At 38.1% G+C, this 23,133-nt stretch overlaps 3 protein-coding genes across 16 annotated transcripts in view; 1 reads left to right on the top strand and 2 right to left on the bottom strand.

The window, feature by feature from the left end:
* Positions 1 to 3,936, bottom strand: part of LOC117230344 (5-hydroxytryptamine receptor 2B) — a 36,357-nt gene extending 32,421 nt beyond the window's left edge. For 2 of the 7 annotated variants that reach the window (XM_033487697.1, XM_033487692.1), the window contains exon 1: positions 2,451 to 3,795. The gene's annotated coding sequence lies outside the window, so the exon portion shown is untranslated. Of the gene's footprint in view, positions 1 to 2,446; positions 3,796 to 3,815 lie in introns of those variants that run through there. The other 5 variants (XM_033487696.1, XM_033487694.1, XM_033487693.1 and 2 more) reach the window with 5 other exon arrangements.
* A 74-nt stretch (positions 3,937 to 4,010) lies between these two features.
* LOC117230351 (protein FAM8A1) overlaps positions 4,011 to 23,133 on the top strand; it is a 34,753-nt gene continuing 15,630 nt past the window's right edge. The window contains exon 1 of the mRNA XM_033487724.1: positions 4,011 to 4,075. Within this exon, the coding sequence (XP_033343615.1) occupies positions 4,026 to 4,075 (50 nt within the window). The 5' untranslated portion in view covers positions 4,011 to 4,025. The remainder of the gene's footprint in view (positions 4,076 to 23,133) is intronic.
* Positions 7,961 to 23,133, bottom strand: part of LOC117230347 (beta-arrestin-1) — a 28,194-nt gene continuing 13,021 nt past the window's right edge. The window contains exons 1-10 of one of the 8 annotated variants that reach the window (XM_033487710.1): positions 22,058 to 22,541; positions 21,109 to 21,288; positions 20,581 to 20,794; positions 19,835 to 20,207; positions 19,022 to 19,315; positions 17,864 to 18,001; positions 15,933 to 16,076; positions 12,813 to 12,899; positions 12,458 to 12,604; positions 7,961 to 12,243 (exon numbers count right to left, since the gene is read on the bottom strand). In XM_033487710.1, the coding sequence (XP_033343601.1) occupies positions 12,168 to 12,243; positions 12,458 to 12,604; positions 12,813 to 12,899; positions 15,933 to 16,076; positions 17,864 to 18,001; positions 19,022 to 19,315; positions 19,835 to 20,207; positions 20,581 to 20,713 (1,392 nt within the window). In that variant the 5' untranslated portion in view covers positions 20,714 to 20,794; positions 21,109 to 21,288; positions 22,058 to 22,541 and the 3' untranslated portion in view covers positions 7,961 to 12,167. Of the gene's footprint in view, positions 12,275 to 12,457; positions 12,605 to 12,812; positions 12,900 to 15,932; positions 16,077 to 17,863; positions 18,002 to 19,021; positions 19,316 to 19,834; positions 20,208 to 20,580; positions 20,795 to 21,108; positions 21,289 to 22,057; positions 22,548 to 23,133 lie in introns of those variants that run through there. The other 7 variants (XM_033487708.1, XM_033487706.1, XM_033487711.1 and 4 more) reach the window with 7 other exon arrangements.

Below are 23,133 nucleotides of genomic sequence, written 5' to 3'. Positions count from 1 at the left end.
TGTGAAATTTATTCATCTATACAATGCTAAAAGAACAATAAATGAAACACTAGCCAGGGGTGAAATACGAAGATTGGATAAAAACGAGAAAAGAATGTCTATGGAAATATCGGATTTCATCGCTAATAGTTAACAAACTTCAAAACGGAGTAAACTCACGAACAAACAAATTTTTACATTTGTTATCAATGTCACTGTTTTATTCCAGCAGTTCTAGTTTATCAAAACGTCATTAGTCACGATTTATTTCATTTAATTATATAGATAATTAGCCATGACAATTAATGTGAATGGAAACTGTAGACAATTAATTGTCTGTTTTATGGATTCAAAGTTGTTGCACGTCGAAATCTGTGACTTTACGGACAATTTTATCTACAATTTTATGAGGTGTACGTGAAGCGCTGTGGAAAGATCTCTCTTATGTTAGCAAAAATTTCCCAGCACAGAGAGTTACGTTATATTCGGATCGTGAATATAAAGTTCTGGATAAAATTAATGCATGCTGCTTGACAAAATTGTAACCGGTTAAATATATTTCTAAACTGGTAAGAAACATCGACGAGAAGAAGGTATTTCTATTATCTCCTGCCATTATTTGTATTTGAAAAATGCTCTTTAGAAAATACCTATACCTTTTTGGTTTTGAAGAATGAAACTCACTGTATGTTAGAGAGAAGAACTGATGGTTTTTATCTTATTATAATAAAAGATTTGCTGGTATGTAAAACTCGACGGGAAATGAAAATTATCTTTGCTGGGACACTAACGTCCAAGAGATATGATGCAATTTTATGAAGCGCGCTTAATAGAATTCAGTTAAATTTCTTACGCTGCAACGAAAAAGGAATTAAACTATATGGCTACCACTTTTGTAGAAATTTATTTGCTTTTTCACACAATCCTGATTTCAGCAACTGTGAAAGTAAAGAATATACGAGAAAGACAGGAATCAAGAAGCTGATGTAAAACACATTTCGCTAAAAACAGATTCTATCAAAACGTCAATCACCGATCGCATAGTGATATTTTACGAGCAGAGATGGCACGGTGAACCCCGTTCAGACTTTCGATACGCTTTCGCGACCCGTGCAGCAATAACGTTATTGGAAACGAATAAAAAACTACATATTTCGTTTTTAAAACCTCACTCTTTTCAGAGATGATAAACCATGTGGCGCATAAAGATGCACAAAACGGCGATAATTTATCGATAGAGAATGTATCAACTAACGATCGTTAAATTGTATATGTTTACGCGATTTCATATTTTTAAATAGATATACAAATAATAGACAAATCGAATACAAGTAGGTTGGAGGAAGTACAAATCATAGAGACTGAATTATCATTTCTATTAAAAAAACTCACCCATATTTCTATATTTTATTCTGACAAGAAGCCAATCTTTTCGTAGATTTTTATTTTATTGTTTAAGAAACGATAGCTAAAGTTGAATTCGACTTTTACACCGGGGAAATATATCTTTTATCCGAGGGAGATTTTAATGAAACTTTTATTAAAGGAGATCCCCCATCAAGAAATTTATAATGAAACGCCTCTGGTAACGGGGCCTAAAACTACGTTTTCGTAAAATTACTAGAGTAACATACAAGATTTAGTACTATGCTTTTCCATCGATAACAAGAGAACAAAAAAGAAATAAACGACGGGATGGTATAAATTGCTTGTACTTCCGAGCCAGATTAGGTTATAAAGGGGCAACAGATTCGTTTTCGCGGTGTTGCACTTCGTTATGATAGAATCTGCATCCCATTATAGGACGATGAATAGAAAGATATTTTAATCCAGGCATAGATAAGGCCGAATTTCAATCGTGATTTAGAATTAATTGAATTTCTTCGTACACCAATAGAGTCCTACATTTAACGATAATGTATCAGCACACTTTTCTCCACACTATATTATGTGAATTACAAATAAAAATAATAAAATAAAATGTATTATTCATTTTATTCGAGCATTACCGCGTTCAATTTAGCCATCCTGGTTTAAAAAGTACTTCAAGTTGAAGATATTTCTGAACACGAATGTACAAGGTTAATTCTTGACCAAACGCGAACAAATCCTATTTTGTGGAAAATGAAACCTTAAACGAACAAATTTTATTCTTCACTTTTCATTCATTTTTGCATGTAGAATAATCTCCTGTTGATTGCTTGTTCGTGTCCAGCCGAGTATTAGCCAAATTCGCATATACGTACTAAGCAAATTTTCAGACTACATTTTTCCCTGAAAATGGAACATTTTATGAAGAATTTTATTCTCTATTTTCGATTCATCGTTTATTCCATAATTTCGGAATCACCTTATATACAGAAAGGCACAGGAAAAGTCAATGTGAACTACGGAAAGAACGAACACACGGCTTCCCGCTGCATAATTTCAAATTATCCTAACCTGAAACATTTGATAGACAATTTACCTACATTTTTTGACAAGTTCTTTACAATTCTCGTCTCCAGTTCTTCAATTTCCTTCTTGCTCATGTTCTCTTTCGTCATGGCACAATTCTTCGTTCACAATATCATACTTTTCTTCGATCTTTTCACTGCACCAACGGAGATTCGAACGTCAATGTTACTCATGGTATTCACAGCACTGGGAAATCACCGCGAGATTCTTTAACCGAATCGAACGATACCCGATAATCGATATATTGAAGCGATTTGCGCGACAATTACGCCTCGTGTCCAACATCAGGCAGTTAGCATTCGGAACTGGAGGTGGCACGACGTCGTCTTAAATTTCAAATTGGTAAAGGTCCAACTTATAAAATCGACAGTCGAACCGTTCTCGTTTTATCATAGAGAAAAGCATGGTCGAATCCTCGACCAAGATATGAATCTATGAGTGGGATCGTTGAATGGTTTCATTAAGAATCAAGTGGGTTATCGTGAGTGTTCAAGTGGCAACCGATCGTTGCAAGTTTAACTCCAACGTATCAAATTCTAGAACTTCGAAGTTTTCTACAAAAACAATCGAAATCGCGGATGTAACATACACGTATTCATAGAAACTATTTATTCATTAACAGTTCGAATTATTTGACCAAAGTATCAGTTTTAACGCATGTAGTTCGTTATTGCCTATTCGCGCGTGAAGTTGTACCGCGAGATGTCGTCGCAGTACCTTCCATCTTTCGATCTTTTTAATGGATTCAAATTACGCGTTTCTTTTCCTCTCGTGCGAGTCACGCGGATTCTGTGACCACGCTGTGTTTACAAGTAATCTAGAATCTAGAACGATCAGTGAGAATCTGAAATCCTATCCCGTTTTGCTTGGAACTGGTTCTCGCCGGTATGCAGGTAATTTCGAAAACGATTCCTCTTCGTCTCGTATAACGATATTTCTCGATTATTACTCGTTGGTTACTCGTGCTCTCGTGTATAACCTTATAAGAGAAACTACTCGTAGATTAAGATTTAGAACGGCATAAAGGATCAAACAAATCGCGATCTCGTAGCTTCTAAAACTATTTCAAAAGCCGAGATCAGTTTCCTTGAGTTCCCATTTCTGAGAAATAAGGATCGTTTCTCGAAACACGAATATTTTCGAAAGGAAATGGGAGATGGGAACGCGGACATTCGTCATTAAACTTTCGCGACTTAAACCCCCGAAATTACAAATTCATTCAAATTTCTCACACAGTCGTATCAATTTCCTTAAATGATACACGTTTCAAAAATCTTGGAAGAATTTTTTTGTGATTTTGAATCGACGATCGGCATAAATCAGTTCACTTCGAAGAACGTAACTATATATAAATTAAACGAACACGGAACAATAATTACTTGGTGCATTCCTACAGTCACAGAGTCGACGAGAATTAATTTATATCGATTGTAATATTTTTGATAGGGTTACTGTCAAAATATGTATATTCTTCCAGACACGCATCCTCGAGGTTTGGCCGCGTGGATCATACTGAAGGCGCGACGACTCGGTGGAGGTAGCGTTGCCTTACGTCCTGGGGTGGGAGAAAGACAGAGAGAGGGACCGGGATGCGCGCCAAAACTTGTTCGCTCAGCTTCAATGGATATTTCACTCTAAGGTTCGCAATATCATCATGGATAAATGTCTGTATATCAGAATTTATATCGTAGGCTTGTTTGCTTTTTAAAATATTTATTATAAATATGGTGAATGAATGGTATCGAACTAGTATCATAATATACGTAGGTATACGTGCGATATTTGTTTTATGCAAAAAGTCATTTTTAGTACGAACGATTTTTATTTATAATATGCGAGAATTAACGCACAAATAATACAGTACGAGTACGTATTTAACATTAATAACACAATATATTAACTGATTATCATAATATTTATATTACAATAATTGCGATGAGATACTGTTTGCAATCGATATTGCAATCGCATTTAATATGCTGTGGAGGGATAATAATGTTGTTACTTCATGAATCAGGAGATGGAGATTCATTGTTAATTAATGAACAAACTACGAGAATACTCGATTTTTCACCCCGTTGAAAGCAGTTTTGCATTTTTACGTTGATAAGAGGAAAAAGTTTCTCTCTACAGGTTGCTTTTTTCACGAATTTTCCTGGACAAGAAGGTAAAAGACATGTTTGATTAACCAGATTTTAATCGTCGCATTTTTCTATTTTCTCGCTCGTTTCCAACTTTTTATAATACTTTTTTTGCGAAAATTTTCGTTTATTTTGCTCCCATAATATTTTTAACGCATCCCTTTATCCTCTCAGTTGTCTTCTTCTCAAGCATGTTAATTTTAATTAGATTTAGTCTTCGTACTTTCATCCGACAACAATATTCTTTCTTTTCCTATTTCTCTTCTTTTTTTTTAAATTATGTACTTTTGATAAAAATTCTCAGCATCCGTAAGATGATATTTTCCTTGTAAAAAATAATCTTTTGCCTGACGAATTTGACAAAAAATTTGGATTGCAACCAAGACAAATCGCAAGAAAAATATCGTACGCGTAATCATTTGGAGATTTTTTAAATCGAATATACTTGGAGCAAATTTATTTTCGTCCTCGTTTTTATCGATCTGTTATATTAGTTTTAGTAAAAAAAGAAAAAAAAGATGACATCGAAAAATGTAACCGCGCGATCGTCGATAATCTCGCGTCGAATTCACGAATTGACATTCTTGGCAGGATTACGTTTGATATTAAGTTGGAAAACGATATTCGTCTCTGGATATTCGTGCAGCACAACCAATATAACTAGACTATCGAAAATTCCTTCCAGCATCAAATAATACATTTCAACCTTTCTCAACTAACTTGGAAATTAATACAGTTTGTAATACGTCGGTGAAGATACCAGAAATAACGAACAAGATGAAACGCAACGTTCGCTATCTTCTGATAAAAACGAATTACGTCAGAAAAAACGTCGTGGATCGAATCGAACCCGGACATTACGCGAGACTTTATCTTCGCTTTGAATAAAGGAGGAAAAGAAATACGAGAAGATTCATTTTTACAACGGAAAACTCTAAGTGGATTATGTACAGTATATTCACAGGGCTATGTCCTGTTGATCGTTCGAAGGATTTTTTACTTCAAAACGTATAATTGTAAAATTTGCAAAATCCAATATTATAGAATCATTATTTAACGTAACTTCCCATATCGCACTAAAAAATTACATTTATCCTTTACCTCAAGTTAATTCTCTCAACTACTGTCGTATGAAATAACGAATTCCTTCCGTAAGACTGGAACAGTGTCTGTTTAATTAATTACAATCGTTTTTCTTTCTCATTTTCCTTATTCTTTCTTTAAACCTATATACACGACACGGCTTTGACGAATTGCAAATTTCTCCTGCGTGAAAGACATTGATAATTAAATGCCTATATCTAAGGATCTTTCTTAAATAATCTCCCTCTTGAAATGACCCTTTAGTTTTATTTCAATTAAAAAGATCACCGTAGAATCTGTAACTCGAAATTGAATGCGAAACTTATTTTCCATTTGGTTGGTCATCAGGTATCATTTACATTTCACGTGCATATATTGTTTCCTACATCGAAACGAACATATCGTTTACATCAAATGTCCAGAATTGATCATGTATCGGACACTTAATGCCTCTTGGTTCGGTCGTTCGTGAGTAACGAGGGGAACACAGAATTCCGCATTTTAGCTCGGTTAAACGTGAAAATAAATTCCCGTCAGAATTCGAACACGTTTGCACTGTTGCACAACTCATTATTCGCGTCAAGAATTTCTGCTCTTTCACGCTGATAAATGATGGTGTCGTACCGTATTAGGTACATGTTACAAGTTGCAGCCGGTGAGGTTCGAACCTCTAGTTTCTTTTTCTAAGAGACTAACCGCTAGCCACGAAGCTTTTTATGCCGTTTCAATACAAAATTTTATTCAATTAAAAAGTTTTAGCTGGTGTAACGAAATAAAAAGTAAAATTGTGCTGTATTCAGTTCGAAAAATCGAGAGTCAAATGTGAAACGGCTAATAGAAGAATGGTACATTTTTCCGAATACATAAAAATATAAATTTTCATTTTAATCACAAAGGACAATATAGTTTCATCTAAATGTAATTTTCCAATTGCTTTTTGATGTTGCAGAACTAAATGAATGAACGAAGGCGTTTAATTTATAAATTGGAAAATTATATTGTACAAGACAAATGCACTTTCAGTGAAACGCGCCAGCTTGAAAATACATGTAAATTAACTTGAAACTGTATGCGTTGTTGCGTCGAACAGCTCGTTTTAAACTCGAATTCCACGTGGACGCTAAATAAACGAAATCGAGCCTCGATATAGCCGAATGAAAAGGATCATTCTAATCCAGCCACCGTGGAATTACTGTGCTCATTTCCGCAAACTCTAAAAACTTCCGTATTTAATTTAAAACGAAACACGAACACGTCCATCCTGTACCTTGGTGTAATCGAAACTGTCCAAAGTTCTATCAAGTTTCGAAGACTTTTTCTTTTCTGTTTTTCGAGATTGCAAGTTCGAACACGCCTCGAATAAAAAGAAAGGGATGGAATTACCATCGATAATGATTCTCATCTTATCCAAGTTTTAGAAGCAAAAAACCGTAATATATTTTAATGAAAGCTGTTAGTGCCTTATAATTGAATTCACTTTTAAAAGAAAATTCTATTTTTCTGCGTACATTATAATCGTAGCAATAATTGTAACGCGTTAAATGCCGCAAAAATTTCTCAGTCTATCGTATCGTTCATTCAGTTAGATTTTTCTTATTACGTTCATTGTTGTTCCTCTAAATTTCTTTCCAAACAAAATATTATCTCGAGTGTTTTTATTTCTCTTGCAGAAAGTTCTTCTCCACCAATTCGTCAGTAAATCGCGAAATCGAGCGTAATGGGATTCTGTAACTTCATCGAGTGCCTACGATAAAGCAGTCGTATTTGACAATTATAGAAATCTTTTTTTCCCGTAGTAAATATAAATCATTGCAACTTCGGAAAGCCTTTAACTTTTCTGTAACGAAAAAACGATAGAAAGAACTAAAATACGTGAACTTTTCTCCTATATGAATTGCATAATTTTTGCATGTTTATCTCGTTTATGTGTCATAACTTTTTCCACTGCTTTTCCTTCTTTCCCTTCTGGTATGTTTTCATTTATTATTCGAAACCCCCGCGGGAGATGAATGTTTAAACAGATGCATCGATTTTAGCGGATCCAATTTAGACCTTTTCCAAATCTGTGAAGTTTCATTTTAGAACTGTCTGTCTTGCGAAGTTTGACCAAACTTGGTATTTAAACGTACCTTATATACAAAGTGAATTTAATTAGCAAGGCAAGTTAAAGGTATTCCTTACTACTGTTCCTTTCTCGTCGAAATCAAAGTTTCGACTTCAAGGGCTTTTTACATTTTTATTAGAGCTGCGGTAATCCAATTAATTAATATAAAAAATATAATGAAAACTGTGGCCACTTGCGATATACAAGATTTATTAAATTATTACAACTACTATTATATGAGAATACACAATTTTTACATGTACAATATAATATATTACGTATCTCGCTATTTATTCTCTTCTTCCATTTTTGTTCCTCTTATTTTCTTTTTATACATACTTTCCGCTTAATACGATTCTTCTTTCGTGTCTCTTTCTCTCGCGATACTTCATTCTGCATACAAAACGAATAATTATCGGGTGCATTAGGGGGAATAACTCGTCTTTGCTGAATAAGTTAAACGCAATTTACACGTATCAGTAACACTATAATTTCTGTCCTATCTCATAAAGTTATACAACCCGATTCGTTTCGACATTATACGCGCAAAGTAGAATACTGCGATTACACATACACGTAATAATTCCTGGACGTGGACGATATTCTTTTTTATTTCTTTTTCTTTTTTTTTTCCTCTTACTTTAAACCATTTCTAACTTAGCTAACTATTATGCCCTGCGTAGTTCTAATCGTTACACGTACATACATATGTACTGTCCGATACTCTTAATATACAATTCATTTCGTGTCTTCGTATTTTCATGTACGAACCGGAAGCGTTTGAAATCTGTAACATCCATTGACATCGACAGGGTCCGATGATTTACGACTTCTTCTTGACTTGTCCAACACGAAAAAGGAGAAAGAAAAGAGCGACGAGTAACAAATAGCTCGTTACAAATCGCGTTTTTGCGAAATATAAGGCTTAATGGGCTTTCGTTCTCTTTTAAGACATCGAAACGTCTTAATACTCGACACGCTACACACTCATTACGATAGCGACAAGTCACGCTCTTAAACAGCACCCATTATTGACTCTGGAGCAACCTGTGTTGCAATTGTTTTTGTGCAGTATGGTAATAATCTCTCGTTCGTCTTGTGCTGTTCCAAGGATACGAATCATCCACCGATCGACCTTTCGATTATTTTTTTTTTTAATATGATACAAAAAATATTGGCGCGCACCAGCGCGTGCGAATATAAAATATACTCTGGCGCGTATTGTACAAGCCCGCGTTTCTTCATCTTTTCTCTCTTTCTCTCTATGTGTGTGCATAAGTTTGAGGTCAACACGGCTACATTCTCGTGATAGATTCGCCTGCTTACGAATTACAGCCAGATACAATTTAGTGGCATAAAGTGTGAAGTTAAGAGGTCGGATAGAAGTAAAGTTTATCGAGAAAGAGTTTGCAACGTGCAATGGCTTTCTCACTTTTAAGGAAATAAGACCACGGTAATATGTGACCTCAAACTTATGGCTGTTTCTTTCACTTACGTTAGTTTTAAACATTAACTCGACATATACAATTACTTACGTGGCTGTTTTGTTCGGTTAATTACTAGAGAATAATCATGTTCGTTTTGTTCCTTCATTCTCCCGAAAGCTTCTTTGCTTAAGAAAACATTGAAGTGAGAGATACTGGCTTTGGTATAATCGATAATCTCTCCTAAATACAATCTGTAAATGCTAAATCGATAAAAAATACTATTCTTCTTCTTACCTCCTGCGTATATATACATGTGCACGATTAAAAAGGCCAATAGCACGGTCAACGTTGCCCTGGCCAGATTCTTGTGGCTAAAAATCGAAGAGAATTGCGAGTTCCGGCTATTTCGTTCGATTGGTACAATTGACATTTTATTTCGTTATCGCAAACAGAAAGTGACGGTAGAAAATTTTCGTTTTTTTTTTTCCCTCCTTCCTTACCTTATGCAAGATTGGACGTTCGTTCAAGAATGCTACCTCGATCTTTTCAATTTTAAGCCAACAATTTCTTCCATCCGAGACGCAGATTTTTATATTAACTGCAAATTACACTCATCGATACGCAGAAGTTGTCCTTAATTAACGCGCTCGCTGTGCCTTCGTAAAATTGTTACCGACGTTGGTTAAAATAAGGATTAATTGACAGCGGACGCTTTAATGTTTGAATCGTGCTAATACAACATATGTATATAAGGCGTTTTCTAAATCGCAGATCAGAGTAAAGTGCGAAATGAAACCAGTAAACCGACCGACCAGGATTGGATCCGAAGATAATCAATCGTAATTTCGTCCATTTTGATCTGCCACTTAGAGAATACTTAATACTTTGCTTTTTTTGTTCCTAAAGGCATACAGATTAATCACATACACCTGGAATGATCCCTTTCTCTCAATTGCGCTTGGAATTCATCGATATACTCTGTTCTATAATTCGTCTTGCCGTTTCATCGTGAACGTAAGTCGCAGAGGGACGTAGAAAACTCATATCGTACCGATACTCTCCCTATTAGGGAAACGGGCGATTCAACTTCGCATAACAGTCTTTGTAAACGATGCAAGTAACGAACTGGATCGATTTGAATCTGTTCGCAAAGAAATGAATTTTTCGACGGTATAATCCAAATAGTCAAGATGGCACTAGAATGTTTCGTTTCGGTAAAAAACTCGATACATAAAAAAGGAATAGAAAAATCGTACGATTAATAGTGTGTCGCAAAAAATCCGATACTTTCTCGATGTCGGTATAAACGTGTAAAAGCTAAACTGCTGAAATTTACTTAATTCTCTTTTTTTTTTTTTTTTAACCCTTGGTTAATTTACCGTTAAGCGTGTAATGCAAAGTTTGTATACGTATGTATAATACGTGTGTTCGTGAGTATATTTATCTATCTTTATATATATTCCTTTTTTTTTTATATGTAACGTTTAAATAGGATTCGTTGAATTTGTTGCGATGTCTTCCAAGGAAATCCAATGCGATTCCATTAAAAATCCAAGCGACTTAACTATTCGAAAAAACCATTCTCTATTGAAGAACTTCAATAACTATGTATATAACGTCGAATACGAAGATATATTTAACGATCAACGTAATACATTATCCCACATAGATTATTGTTATTTAATTCGCATTTTCAGTTGACGTGCAATAGTCTGATAGATACTCCTCGCTCGGTCAACGTTGTAAAGATTCAGAAATGTCCCGAGACGAGAATTCACTTGACATATTCGAGGCCACGATGGCTCAGGTTTTTATAGTTAAAACTATTACGTGCTTTGAAGTGAAAAAGGTTAATTTTACCGTTTATCGAGGAATAATAGTTCTTGAAAGTTACATTTTTTTACTGCAATATATTTGTTTGTACGACAAGAAGCTATATTTTTTTTTTTTTAAATAATGCGTTATTGTATAGATGAACATAGTATAGGAAAAAGAAACCGAACATTGCCATTATTTTTGATAAATGTTATTAAACACAAATTCAAAATTAAAAGTATCAAACAGTACGAATCGAAAAGATAGTGGAAGGAATCTATTTCTCTTATTTTTAGATATAGAATATAACAGAACTTGATTTTAGAACAAAACATACCTTGCATCTTACTTTCAAGGATTCAAAGATTTCCGCTAAAACAAATTGATATAATAATACGGAAACGAAGTTTATAACAATTTACATGTTTGCTGCGACGAAGATGACCAAACTCTCTTCACCGAGAGATCCGGAAACAAACGTTTCTGTTGACTGGCATAGAAACGTACGTGTAAAAGGTATCTGCGATTGATAGAATGAATTCTACATACTGGCCATACGATTAAAATTATAGAAACATCGTATTTGTAGTTTCGTCGAAGACTGTGTCCCAAGGACCCATTTTTAAAGAAAAAAATGTACTCGCCTCTTGCTACTAATAAATATGATTGTTTTATGGGATAACCTTTTCGACGATGCATTCAGTCTTTGATGCCTTATCATTTTTCGTTACAAACGAAACGTGTCAAAACGTAAAGATATACTTCTCTTTTTATCTTGTCGACGTAATCGATTGGAAATATTTCAAGTTTTTCTTGTTCCTCTGATGAGTTTCTCGAAGTGCATATAGTTCTCTGTGCGATGATTAGTACCATTCCGGATGTGTTATCCCGTGTCAAATAGAAATTTACGATGAACTGACCACACGGTTCGCGAACGAATTCCTTCGTCGAGCATCGAAAGAAAAGGTAATGTTATTCCAGTGATCGGTCTGTCCAACGATGCGAAAAACTTTATCCGTGACCGATCCTAACAAGGACTTAGAGCAAGGATGGTCGATCTTCACGATGAAGTTCACGGACGTTTTCTATTTTTCGGCGATTGCTGCCCGCCATGAGACATTTAGTCGTCTCGAACAGGTAGATTGACTTGGAACCACGTAGTCAGGCATCCGGCTCACCTTTGAGCCTAAGACGGGCAAAGTCCTCGAAGATTATGTCATCGTCGCAGTCCGCCTCCCTGAAGCGAAACGGGGAGAATTTCAGAAACTCTAAAATCGAAGAAAACCCTATAATCTCTAGATGAAAAGCTTTCTGTATGCAAAACATCTACTAATTTTGCGGCATGGAATAAGTAACGAGTTGACAGTCGCATGTGCGTCAATGATTTCGCCGAAATGGTCTCCGACTGACGAGAATAGCTCCAAATCGTTATTGAAATATTGATCACGTACGTGTCCAATTGAATCAGATTCGTGTCAAGCGGTATCTCGCCACCATCTGCCTTATTCGTCGGACTAGGCCGTGCAGTGGGTGGCGCTGGTTCCTCTTCTTCCGGTTTCGGATGCATCAAGATGAACGGCAGTTCCGCCACTAATTCGCTGTTAACAACATAAATTAAATTCTCCGTTTCATTTCCTGACGACTCGGGCTCGCGTTATGAATACGTACATTGATATAAATTGATATTAATTGCGACAACGTTGGATTGGAGAAATATTAAAGATAACTATCCTGATCTTCTGGTTGCCTGTTACGTTTCTCCAAACCATTTTGTCGTCAAAACGAATTTCTTTCATTTGAACTTACCCCCCGAGAGGTCCAAGGCAGAGCTTTACTTTCACTTTGTACTGGACGATAATTCCAAGGTTTTCACGTTGCGAGGGATCCACCACACTGCGAAACGGTACGAAGTTCGTCAATTTCTAGTAATCTTTTGGCTGCAGATTTTTATCAAACCGGACATGCGTAGTTAACGGAGCAGCTTGAATTCACCAAAAAGCGGTAAACATTTAGCTCGAAGGAATATTCTAACGAACAATAGCGCGAGAATATTGTACAGGTAATAGACGGGATAGGATTAGTCTTCGTATCTTGAAGTCGTAAAGGAAGATTTCAGAACGAGCAAAGTATCATGCAGTCTGAAAGTAGTAAGTGCAAAGCGATCATTCAGACAAAAAGAAGCAGGGGGACAGGGTATCGATTTCGTTTTCAAGCATGACCGCTTACACGTCAGGAGTTCGTACGATTTAACGCGAATAGTGCGGTTGAAGTAAGACTATAACACAGAATTGCATAGAATGTTCGAAGTATCGGGAGTTGTTTCAAGATTACAAAAATCCGAAGCAAACATTCGAAAGCGTTTAGCTTCCACCGCACTCATTCGTTGGTTTTCGTTACGTGTTTTCACTAATGACAGTGTTCAGGATTTGCAGCAGTGTCGACGAAGCAAAATCGATTCTCTAATGCGTTTCTAGCGTCTTAAGTTGGAAATTTCGTCGATTCTACGATTCATGATCGATTCAACCAACCAAGTATATTCACTTCCGGTTGCAACGTACACGAGATCGTGTTGAAAAATACGTACTAATGCTCTAATGAAGCAGCTAAACGCAACGCCTAAATCTCATCCCGCGATCTGTACTAAAAGGTACCAATCCGCTACATCGCCAATCAGCCAACTCATTTCTCACAGAGGGAAATCATCGAAAACACGATTGAGCACGATAGAACAGGCACGATGCTGTTCACGACTTCTCGCCTGTCGTTCTGTAAAGTGATGGTTGGCCATTATCGCGAATTGCCCACGATTATTTGCATAATTGCGTGTAATTATCGTCACGTTGCGTCTTCATTAGCTTATCGAAAATAACAATGCAGATGCAATTATTTGATAGGAAAGCGCAGTTTGCTCTTTCTGTACGATGTACACTGTAATTTCAGGTTGTAAATCGTCCAATTTACGATCTATCTTTTAAATCAAAATTGTGAAGGATAAAGTGCATCGAACGAAGCCAACCTTTTTTTTCGAATAAAAGATTAGATATACGGAAACAAAAAAAACAAAGGAGACATCGAGTGTCGTTGATCGTTGCACTGAAGGCTCGCGTTCAACGAAAGGTATTACATTATTTAAAGGTTGGAAAGTACCTTCTCAAGTACTTGACATAATGGAACAAGTGCTCTTCGTTCAGCGATTTCTTGCTACATTACTTGCTACTTTTAAGGTTTCGTTAAGTTGCAATATCAAAAGTCGAGTGCGAAGTACGTTAAATAATTTTTAATTTTTCAACGAAGCAAAATATTTTCGAGATGAAATTTTTTTTCGTACGCTCCTGCAATTAAAATTACGCAAAAATTTCTACTGTCGAGTTTCGAAACTAATGGGAGTCTCGCGCGTGTATTTTGTAACGGAACGAGAATTTTATTCCGTTTCGTTCAAAGCGAGGAACGCGAGGTATAATTACAGCGTTTTTATGAAAAGAAAGTTAGGGGCTCTGCAAGACGATAGTAGATTTTATGTGAAGCGAAGGAGGGCGAAACGCGATCGGATCAATCCGCAATACGAAAGAAAAACGTACGTTTCGTTTCTGAATGTATAACCCGAGAGCGGAAGACGCGCGCGTATATGATGAAAGCGAGTAGGCAACGCATCGCTATTTTCGATCGGGCAAAACATAACGTACAGAATGATTGAAAGTATTGGCGAACCAACACGATGCAAGCTCGATAGGAGGATCGTAAAATCTCGTATATATAACATGGCAATATTTTGTCCTAATTTGAAAGTTGTTGAGCTTCCAATTATTTTCAGTGAACCGATATCGAAAGAAACATGATCGGAGATAACAGAAAGTCGGAAAGAAAAGGATACTATCTCGCCTTTTCTTGTCCGTAACGATAATTCGAAGTCCCGTATTTTATCGCGTATGATTCATCTCGTGAAAGCGCGTGGGTGTTGGAAGTTTGGTCGCTGGTAGAAAATCAAATTATCTGAACAACGAAGAATTGTAAACTATATATGTAAATGGTTCTATCGATTTGAAAAACTATCATTCACCAACTCCGTCAGGGATTAATCGCCAATCAGTGATGACAGCTGTAAGACACTGATGGGGCTAACTAACTAACCGCAATGCTTACGGAACGCTGGTTTACAAATAATAAACACGGTTTACACTAAGAACCGGCAAGCTCGAGCCACGAATGCTACACGAGTCTTGTGAAGCGAGCTTCAAAGGGAAAGGTAAAATGAGACAGATAAAACGCAGCCCAGCTGTTCAATTTAAGGTTCTCATCGCGTCTGAAACATAAAAAGACAAAAGGGAAAGGATCCAAGCCTTTTAATGCTTGCCGTTGAAAGCTGAATGATGCGAATGGTAGTCCGAGGATAAAACCTAACTTTTCCATTCTGTGTGTCTTAAATTAAACGAAAGATCTTTATTCCTTCAATAAAATATAAAAATACCGAAACACGTCGGCGCGTATTCATGATTTTGGGCATAGGCAGCTTTGTGAATAGAGAAGTCGTGATTGCACGCGTGATCAGTTCTTCATGATGCTCATAGAGATAGAAAAAGAGAGAGAAAAAGAGAAAGAGAGAGAAAGAGAAAGAGAGAGAAACAGAGGCACGTACAATCAGTACCGATCAAAAGCTTGGGTAGATTGGCATTGTCAAAGGATAGACTTAAATGAAGGAGAATACGATAGTATCCGATGAAACTAACTAAATATCTTAAGCAGAAGTATATAGAACTACGCTATGCTGCTTAAAATGATGAAACGACGTTTAAAATATAATCTCGGAATTACGAAATAAGAATGCAGAAAATTGAAGTAGCTCGTCACCCAAACTTTTGAGCAGTCCTGTATATATATACGTATATATTCAGGCATGTGTTGTCCATGGACAAGCAGCGGTTTTCTTACAGGGTGCTGGACGCCAGATTGGTGTCCTCGTCTTTGATCTGGCCATCGAGGGCAAGCCCCCATTTATCTTTGTTGTTGGCGAGAAGCGGTTTCAGAGAGAACACTTTGCTCAGCGTGAAACCTGGCCCCACTAGGCACCCCTCCCTGATAAACATGTAGCAGAAGAGTGAAGGTAAACGTGCCACGAAGCCTAATATATCCGGATCAAATCGAAATTCCGGAGTAAAAAATTCGCTGATAACCGTGCGCGAAATTGGTTTCTGCGAGGTACTTTGAGTGTACGCGTTTCTCGTTTGTCTTGCGACGCTTTGTCAAAGAATGCGACACTGACTTGTTTCTGAAACTGCTTGCGAGCAGCAATTAGACGTTGACATCCTCGTTGAAATCGTCGACTCGATCGTACATATCTAGATCGATACACGATTGATAGTCAGATAAAATTCGACGTTGATTTAGGTGTGTAGCTTCAAGAGTACAGAAAGAATTATCATTATTTAATCCGTCCAAATATAATCGATGGCAAATTGCTAAACATTCGATGAAAATAACGTATGAATTACGTTCTTTCCTATTTGGTTGATTGGAATCGTGACGTGCAAATAATTGCATTTGATATTTAAATTTGATTACATCGAGCCTGACGTTTGCTCGAGACACACGAACAAGCTGCCTACCAATCCTCTCTCTTTTGGTCGCAGACGTGGCTTTGAAACTGAGCTTTGAGAAATACCGACGAACCCTTACAAAACTTATAACACAGATTCTATTTTTCTTATTCGACAAAAGCCAACGAAACTCGTAAATAATATGAGGACAAGCAGTAGTTCGAAAAGATCGGAAATAGGAGAAGTTCGAACGAAACAGCGGCTGTGTGCGCGACACGGAGATGTACTTCAATATCGCAAAAGCGACTCTCGGTGACTCTCCAGTGACGTGTAGCATCATCAGAACGATATAGAACTGCTACCCTCGAGCTTCGATATAGCGAAAGATTCCATAATTTGAAAGCTCGGTCACGAGAGGCAAGCGATACTTCAATCTCGACAGAGACAGGGCAACGATAATAAGCTACGTGACACGCGGACTGTGACGATTTTGACTATACTCGCGAATGAATATATTTTTCTGTGTGTATGAAACGCGAAACTTCAGCTTGTGCGTCACACTGCAATACAGACTACATGGATATACAGGGGAGAAAAGAAGAGCAAGAAAGAAAGAAAGAAAGAAAGAAAGAATGGGTATTTCGATCGATCAACGTATTATTTGTGGAAAGACACAGACGTGGAGATAACAGAAAATAAAGTAAAAACGAAAGGTTAGGAAAGGGTTAGAGAGATAGAGAAACGGAGAAAGAGGAACGTGTCCCCTGTACAGCAAAATAGACCACCACCGATGGAATTCCATATTCATAAAAAGTGCCCAGCAAAAAGGCCACGAAGGAAAATACTGGCATTCCACTTTGAAATAGTATTCCCATACAATATCGTACTTCGATTTTTAACGATATGATCGTCCGCGAAGACTGCAAACAGGCTTTGACGCAAATTAAATATATTCCGATGCGTATATAACTACTTTATTATCGCGTATCTGCTGTTTAAATAATTAAAAGTTAAGGCCTGAAACAGCTTGTTCATTTACTGACAAATTATCTCGAGTATCGATTACCGAGAAACGTGTAACATAATACAGAAATACACCCACTTTAAAGTTAGAAACCAGCCACGAAAAATATTTAATATTCCAGACTATTTATTACTTTTTTAACCGATAACACGCGATCCCCGCAATCGATCTCAAACTTTGAAGCAAATCTCAGGCAAGCTATTCACGAAAGTTTTCCAGAATTATTTGGCCCGTTTCCAGTCTTCAGCCGCGAACGTTCGCTTCGGAGGAAAATTGTAGCCGGCCGATGTTTGAACACTCACATTGTACTAGATGCGAGATTGGTGTCCTCGTGCTTAAGTTGGCCGTCTAGAGCAAGACCTCGCTTGTCTTTGTTGTCAGCAAGCGTTGGTTTTAGAGAAAAGACCTTGCTCAGAGTGAATCCTGGCGATACCCCTATACTGCCAGTGCAATCATTTTATTTTCCGTTTCGTCATGTTATAATTCCTTTCGACATTTATCGCGTTTCGCTACGTATAAGTACACACCTATCGTTAATATTAATCGAAACAGTCTTGTGCAGTGCACCTCTCCTTTCTTTTACTTTTACCGAAAGTGTACCTCCAATTCTGCTATCGATCATTTTCGAAGAAAGACGAACGTCCGAGTCAATCTATTGTAGTAAGTGAGAAATCTTGTATTTTGAGATTTATTTTACGATGGATACAATTAGACTGGAAATTCGTATTTCTCCGATAAGGGACGCGCAGAAACCAGTACGAGGCATCGTTGATACGAACTATCACGTGCGACATAAATTCGCGCGTACCATTGAAATTTATCCGAACGCAATGTAATTTATGTCTTCCTGCATCTGCGTCGATAGATCTTGAGTAGCTCGTGCCTGGTCACGCCGCAGAATGTGTTACTCGTAAATTTCGCAGTGACTACGACGCGGTGGTAAATAGACCAGCTGGTTGCTATTTAAGGACATCGAACAGCTCGAAACATAAAATGTCTTCGAGCAGTCTATCGACGTCAATCGTGACCAGACACGAGACTTAGTTTCGTCTAACGTCAACAGAAATTTATTCAACTATTGCGATTACGTAGTCTTCGCGCTAACAGGCGCTTCTGGGAATTGTTGTGAAAGCTAGGCAATAAATAGTTTTATTCGAGAATTCTAACAATAATCACCGTAAACATGGGAACGTAAACTGTAATTCTCGCAGCAAAATAAATCTCGAAGTTATGACTAAAATTTCTCCTATGAATGACCGTGTCACCACATAATAACGAGAATGTTTCATCAGTTGGCAAACAATAGGACTATCAGTGCAAACGTATTTACAACTTGCGTCTCTACTTTCGTTCGTAACGTTGCATACGGATCCATTTGTTGCCATACTTTCACAGCGAGTATGTTTCGCGTTCTGACGCATGTTCATGGAGAAGAATGGCGTGCAATGAATGATACTCACTCGCTCTCTGCCTCGGCGACCGTGCACTTGTACTGCGCGGTGGAAAACAGACAAATGTCCGCGAATTGCCTCACGGACACTTTGATCCTTTTCACCGTCCGGTTGCTGCTGTTTGCTATATGCACGTTCACGGCAATATTCTCACCGTGATGGTATAACTCCTTGTCCAGTGACGCCTCCAAGTGAAGCTTGTTCGGCGACATAACGAACTCTTTGCTCACCTCGACGGAAGGTTGTTCGCCTTGTTTCGACGGCGCGTACATAATCTTCCGTATAGCCAGTCGCACCGAGCTTCTACAACATGATGATTCATTGCTGTCAACCGGCTTGCAAACCGTTAACCCACGCTGCGATACTCTGCGGCTCGAGTCGTACAATAAATAACGAGATTTCGAAAATTCTGTTATACGAGGCGACAAGATCTCTATGGTTATTTACTAGTTTACTATTTTCCTTTGAGTCAGTTGAAAGATTAAACGATACTTCGATTGAATTGATATAAAACTGAGAAAAGATCTCGCTTCTTTGTTGTATAAAACTAACTACGATACATCTCTTTAACAACGAATCAATTTCTTTGAAAAGGCACGTATATCTATCTTCATCGTAAGAAAGCAGCCACAGATAATACATTGCGAAACGTATTTACATGATATTCGTGTCTGTTGAAACGTTCCACCGCAAAAGGGATAAAAGAAACGAGCACGTCGACGGTCAGTCCCATGTCGGCTAAAAATCGATTTAGAAGCGAGGGTAGAGAAATCGCGTGGCCGTAAACGTTCTCCTGACGATCGCGATAATCGAGGCTCGTACCGTTTCTGCGGTTTGTCGTCCAGCGTCTCACCTACGAATGCTTTTAATTCGTAGTCGACGCCACATGGTTTTCCAGTTTCGCAGGGCGCTGGTTGTAGCGTCACTGATGCAGGACAATGAGGCGGAAGTTCGAAGTAAAACGGATATGCGTTGCTTCCTAATTTCTTAATCAGCTTCTCCTGCAACCGTGTCAGCTTTCTCTGCTTGGCACCAGGTACCACCGGATAGATTTGTTCAGCGTCTAAATAGAGGTCTTTGCGAAACGTCAATCCTAGAACGTCTAGATCCTCCCTGCCGTACTTGAACGCGGCTAGAACATGGCCAAAGACCTTGCGATCCTTCACGTAGTCTGGGTCAATCAGCACGACCCCGTCTGTAACGATCGAACAGCGATCGATGAGCACAGGCTTAAGTGGCCTTGACGTTCAAGATTAACTGGTCGTTTAAGTAAATCGAATTTTCCAATCTTCGCCGTTAGCAGCCTTTCAAGCTATGTTAACGATGTTTCACTGTCAAATAGCTGCAAATAGCTACACTCGAATAATTGGATCAACGTTAAAGAGATAGAACAATACGCTAAACATACCGATGTTTCTCTACTTGAGACAATGTTTCATGTTCGAGGGAGAAAGAACATCGATCGCTTTAGTGACTCAACAGGTAGATGGCTAATGATGGTAATCAGGTACGAAGAAGAAACAAGTGCTTTGAAACCTTACAGCTCAACAAGAGTCTCTGTGTCTTACCGATAGGATCGACGTGAGTTATGTGATCGACGAAATCTCTTTTCCCAAGGTATACCGCGATCTTTCCGTTGACGCTGGACTTCTTGAAGACACGAGTAGCTTGCCGCTTGCTGGTACTGTCCACAGTGTCCATCGCGCAGGTATCGGGGCTTACGATGGCCCCTAACTCATTTGACTCCTCAGACTCCGAATACTCGGATTCCGAACTATCCCACTGCAAATGAAAAAATCGAACATTAAGGATAAAAAATCTTAAAAGCATTAGATCATAGGATATTCCGTAGCATCGATTGGGAAGAAATTGCTCCAAGTCGGAATTATAAATTTTACGTTTCTTCGACTGGTAAAAAGTTTGACGCGAATTTTTCAAATATAGAGTAGGACCAAAGTACTATCCTTTAAAATACTAAAACTGACATTTTTCACGCTTGCCTAACATTTACAATTCAACATCCTCGATCGATTTACGAGTACTATTGTTTGTCCACCAATCACGATCTATTTTATAATTGCGAAAGTCGTTCTAACCTTCGTAAACTTGCATCCCAATATCTCTTATCGTTCTCTAGGAACGAGAACTCGGTGCTGGCAAATTTTCAGAAGTATAGCCGTCGTTTTCAAGTCTCGGTGCTCTTGTACGGCACTGACATTCCCCTGTGCTTCAACACGCAACTCGCACGCATTGTGAATCGACAAAGCCAGTGCATACTGTAATGCACGCCAAAAAGGACGTTCGTCATCGTTCTTTGAGAACGGCGCACGTATGCGCGCGTAAAACAGCTCTTTGATCGAGCCATCGTCAAAGAAAACGGCCAGAGATAGAGGAGAAAAAGAAAGGCGAAGAGAGAAGAAGAAAGTTAAAAAAGCAATTGCTATCAAAAGAGAATATAGATGATGTAGATTTTGTTTGTTCTTCTTGACGAAGAACCGGTCAAAATCACGATACCTTCTCGCCCAGCGAATCTTCGACGAATTGACAAACTTTTGGCACTACTTTCATTATGCCTGAGACAAAATTTTGATTCTTCTTTCTTGGCAAATCGCTAAACGATTCGACATGACGGCTCGAATTGGTTGAGACACTATCGATATAGACAATTGGCAACTTTCGAAGTTTCCGCGAGCTCTTGCTATAGATTTAAGAAGCTTAACAAACTCGCCTAGAGTAGTCTAAGGAGGATTTTAAGTCTGGAAAGTCTTGAGTAACAGCATTGTCGGTAGCGTTAAAAGACGCGCTAAACAACCGACCGATAATCCGAAAGACGTGATCGTGACTGTCAATGACCAGATATTTTGAAGTTTCAAGCTCAGTTAACAATGAACTTTGAAAGTATCGCGATTGGATTCAAAGAAAGATCCGATGAATTGGCGTGATAAATCGACGCGATGATAATATTAGACAATGGCGCTTATCGTAATTAATGATTCGTGCGTGCATTAGCTCGCAGAACGTGCTCGTAAAAGTAGGTGTCTTCACCTTTGCCATATTTGATGGTACGGTGGTTATTTTTTACGCAGGTGCTTTCTCGGTTCTTCTGTTATCCGGCAAAAACTCGCTACGCCAGCGCGATAAACAATAATCTAATCGCGAGAACGCGACTGACTAGTCGTTTTTCAGAATGAACACTCCGTTGAAATCATCGAATAATTCGATTGTCAGCTACTCACTTTAGCTGATTTCACGTTCCACGAACCTGCTATCGAATATTTTGATTCTCGTATAACTCACTAACATGACTTGCGTTAGCGCAATGACGATCGGCCGCTTTATTTTCTAAAGCACCACTGTTCACTGTTCGCGGGTTTGATAGTAAACGGAGAAATGGATCAAGCACCAAGATCGCTAGAATAGTAGCTTTTCAGTAACGAGCCCTGCAATCCTGGTGAGCGTCGAGCACAGACTAGACGGGCCTTGACAAATGGATGTCAATTTCAATCGACGCTCGTGTAATTCTTAACGCGATCTAAAGAACGATCTGTGCTCGTTGGTGCATGCGAGCATATAGAGAATAGAGTCCGTGACTGTTACGATCCACGTAAGGATGCTGTCGTAAGTCGCAACGATGAATATTCGCTTTTCCAGGAAACAGAAATCGTTATTCCGACGCTGTTTGGTATTTCATTACCATTCCAGCTCTTTCGTATGTCGTAACGTGGGAAATTTAATAACGGAATAATATTCGAAGGATATATAGTAATATGATGGTATTCGTAATTTCAGTTCTTTGGCGCACCGTTAGACGTATAAAATACAAACAGAATAGAAATATTACGTAGATCGGGAATGAAAACGAATTAATACGGGAATCAAGAATTTGCGACGAACGTGGTGCATGCGTTCCAGCTTTCCAGCCACTCGACGGAAGATTATTACGGTACAATCGTATGACAAATTTAAGACTAGGTAGGATTAAACGACCGTTGATTCAAACACATTCTATAGCACGTGACCGATGCAAAGGACTGACCGTATACACGTTACGTGTTTCTGACGCAACAGACGTCAGAAAATGGAACGTAGCTGTTTAACATCGATAACCAAACCTTCAGAAT

Source organism: Bombus vosnesenskii, unplaced genomic scaffold (assembly GCF_011952255.1).
Source record: "Bombus vosnesenskii isolate JDL3184/JDL3185 unplaced genomic scaffold, Bvos_JDL3184-5_v1.1 scf7180000013266, whole genome shotgun sequence".
NCBI lineage: Eukaryota > Metazoa > Arthropoda > Insecta > Hymenoptera > Apidae > Bombus > Bombus vosnesenskii.
The sequence above is the reverse complement of the archived record's forward strand: the minus strand, read 5'-3'. Positions and strand labels throughout refer to the sequence as shown.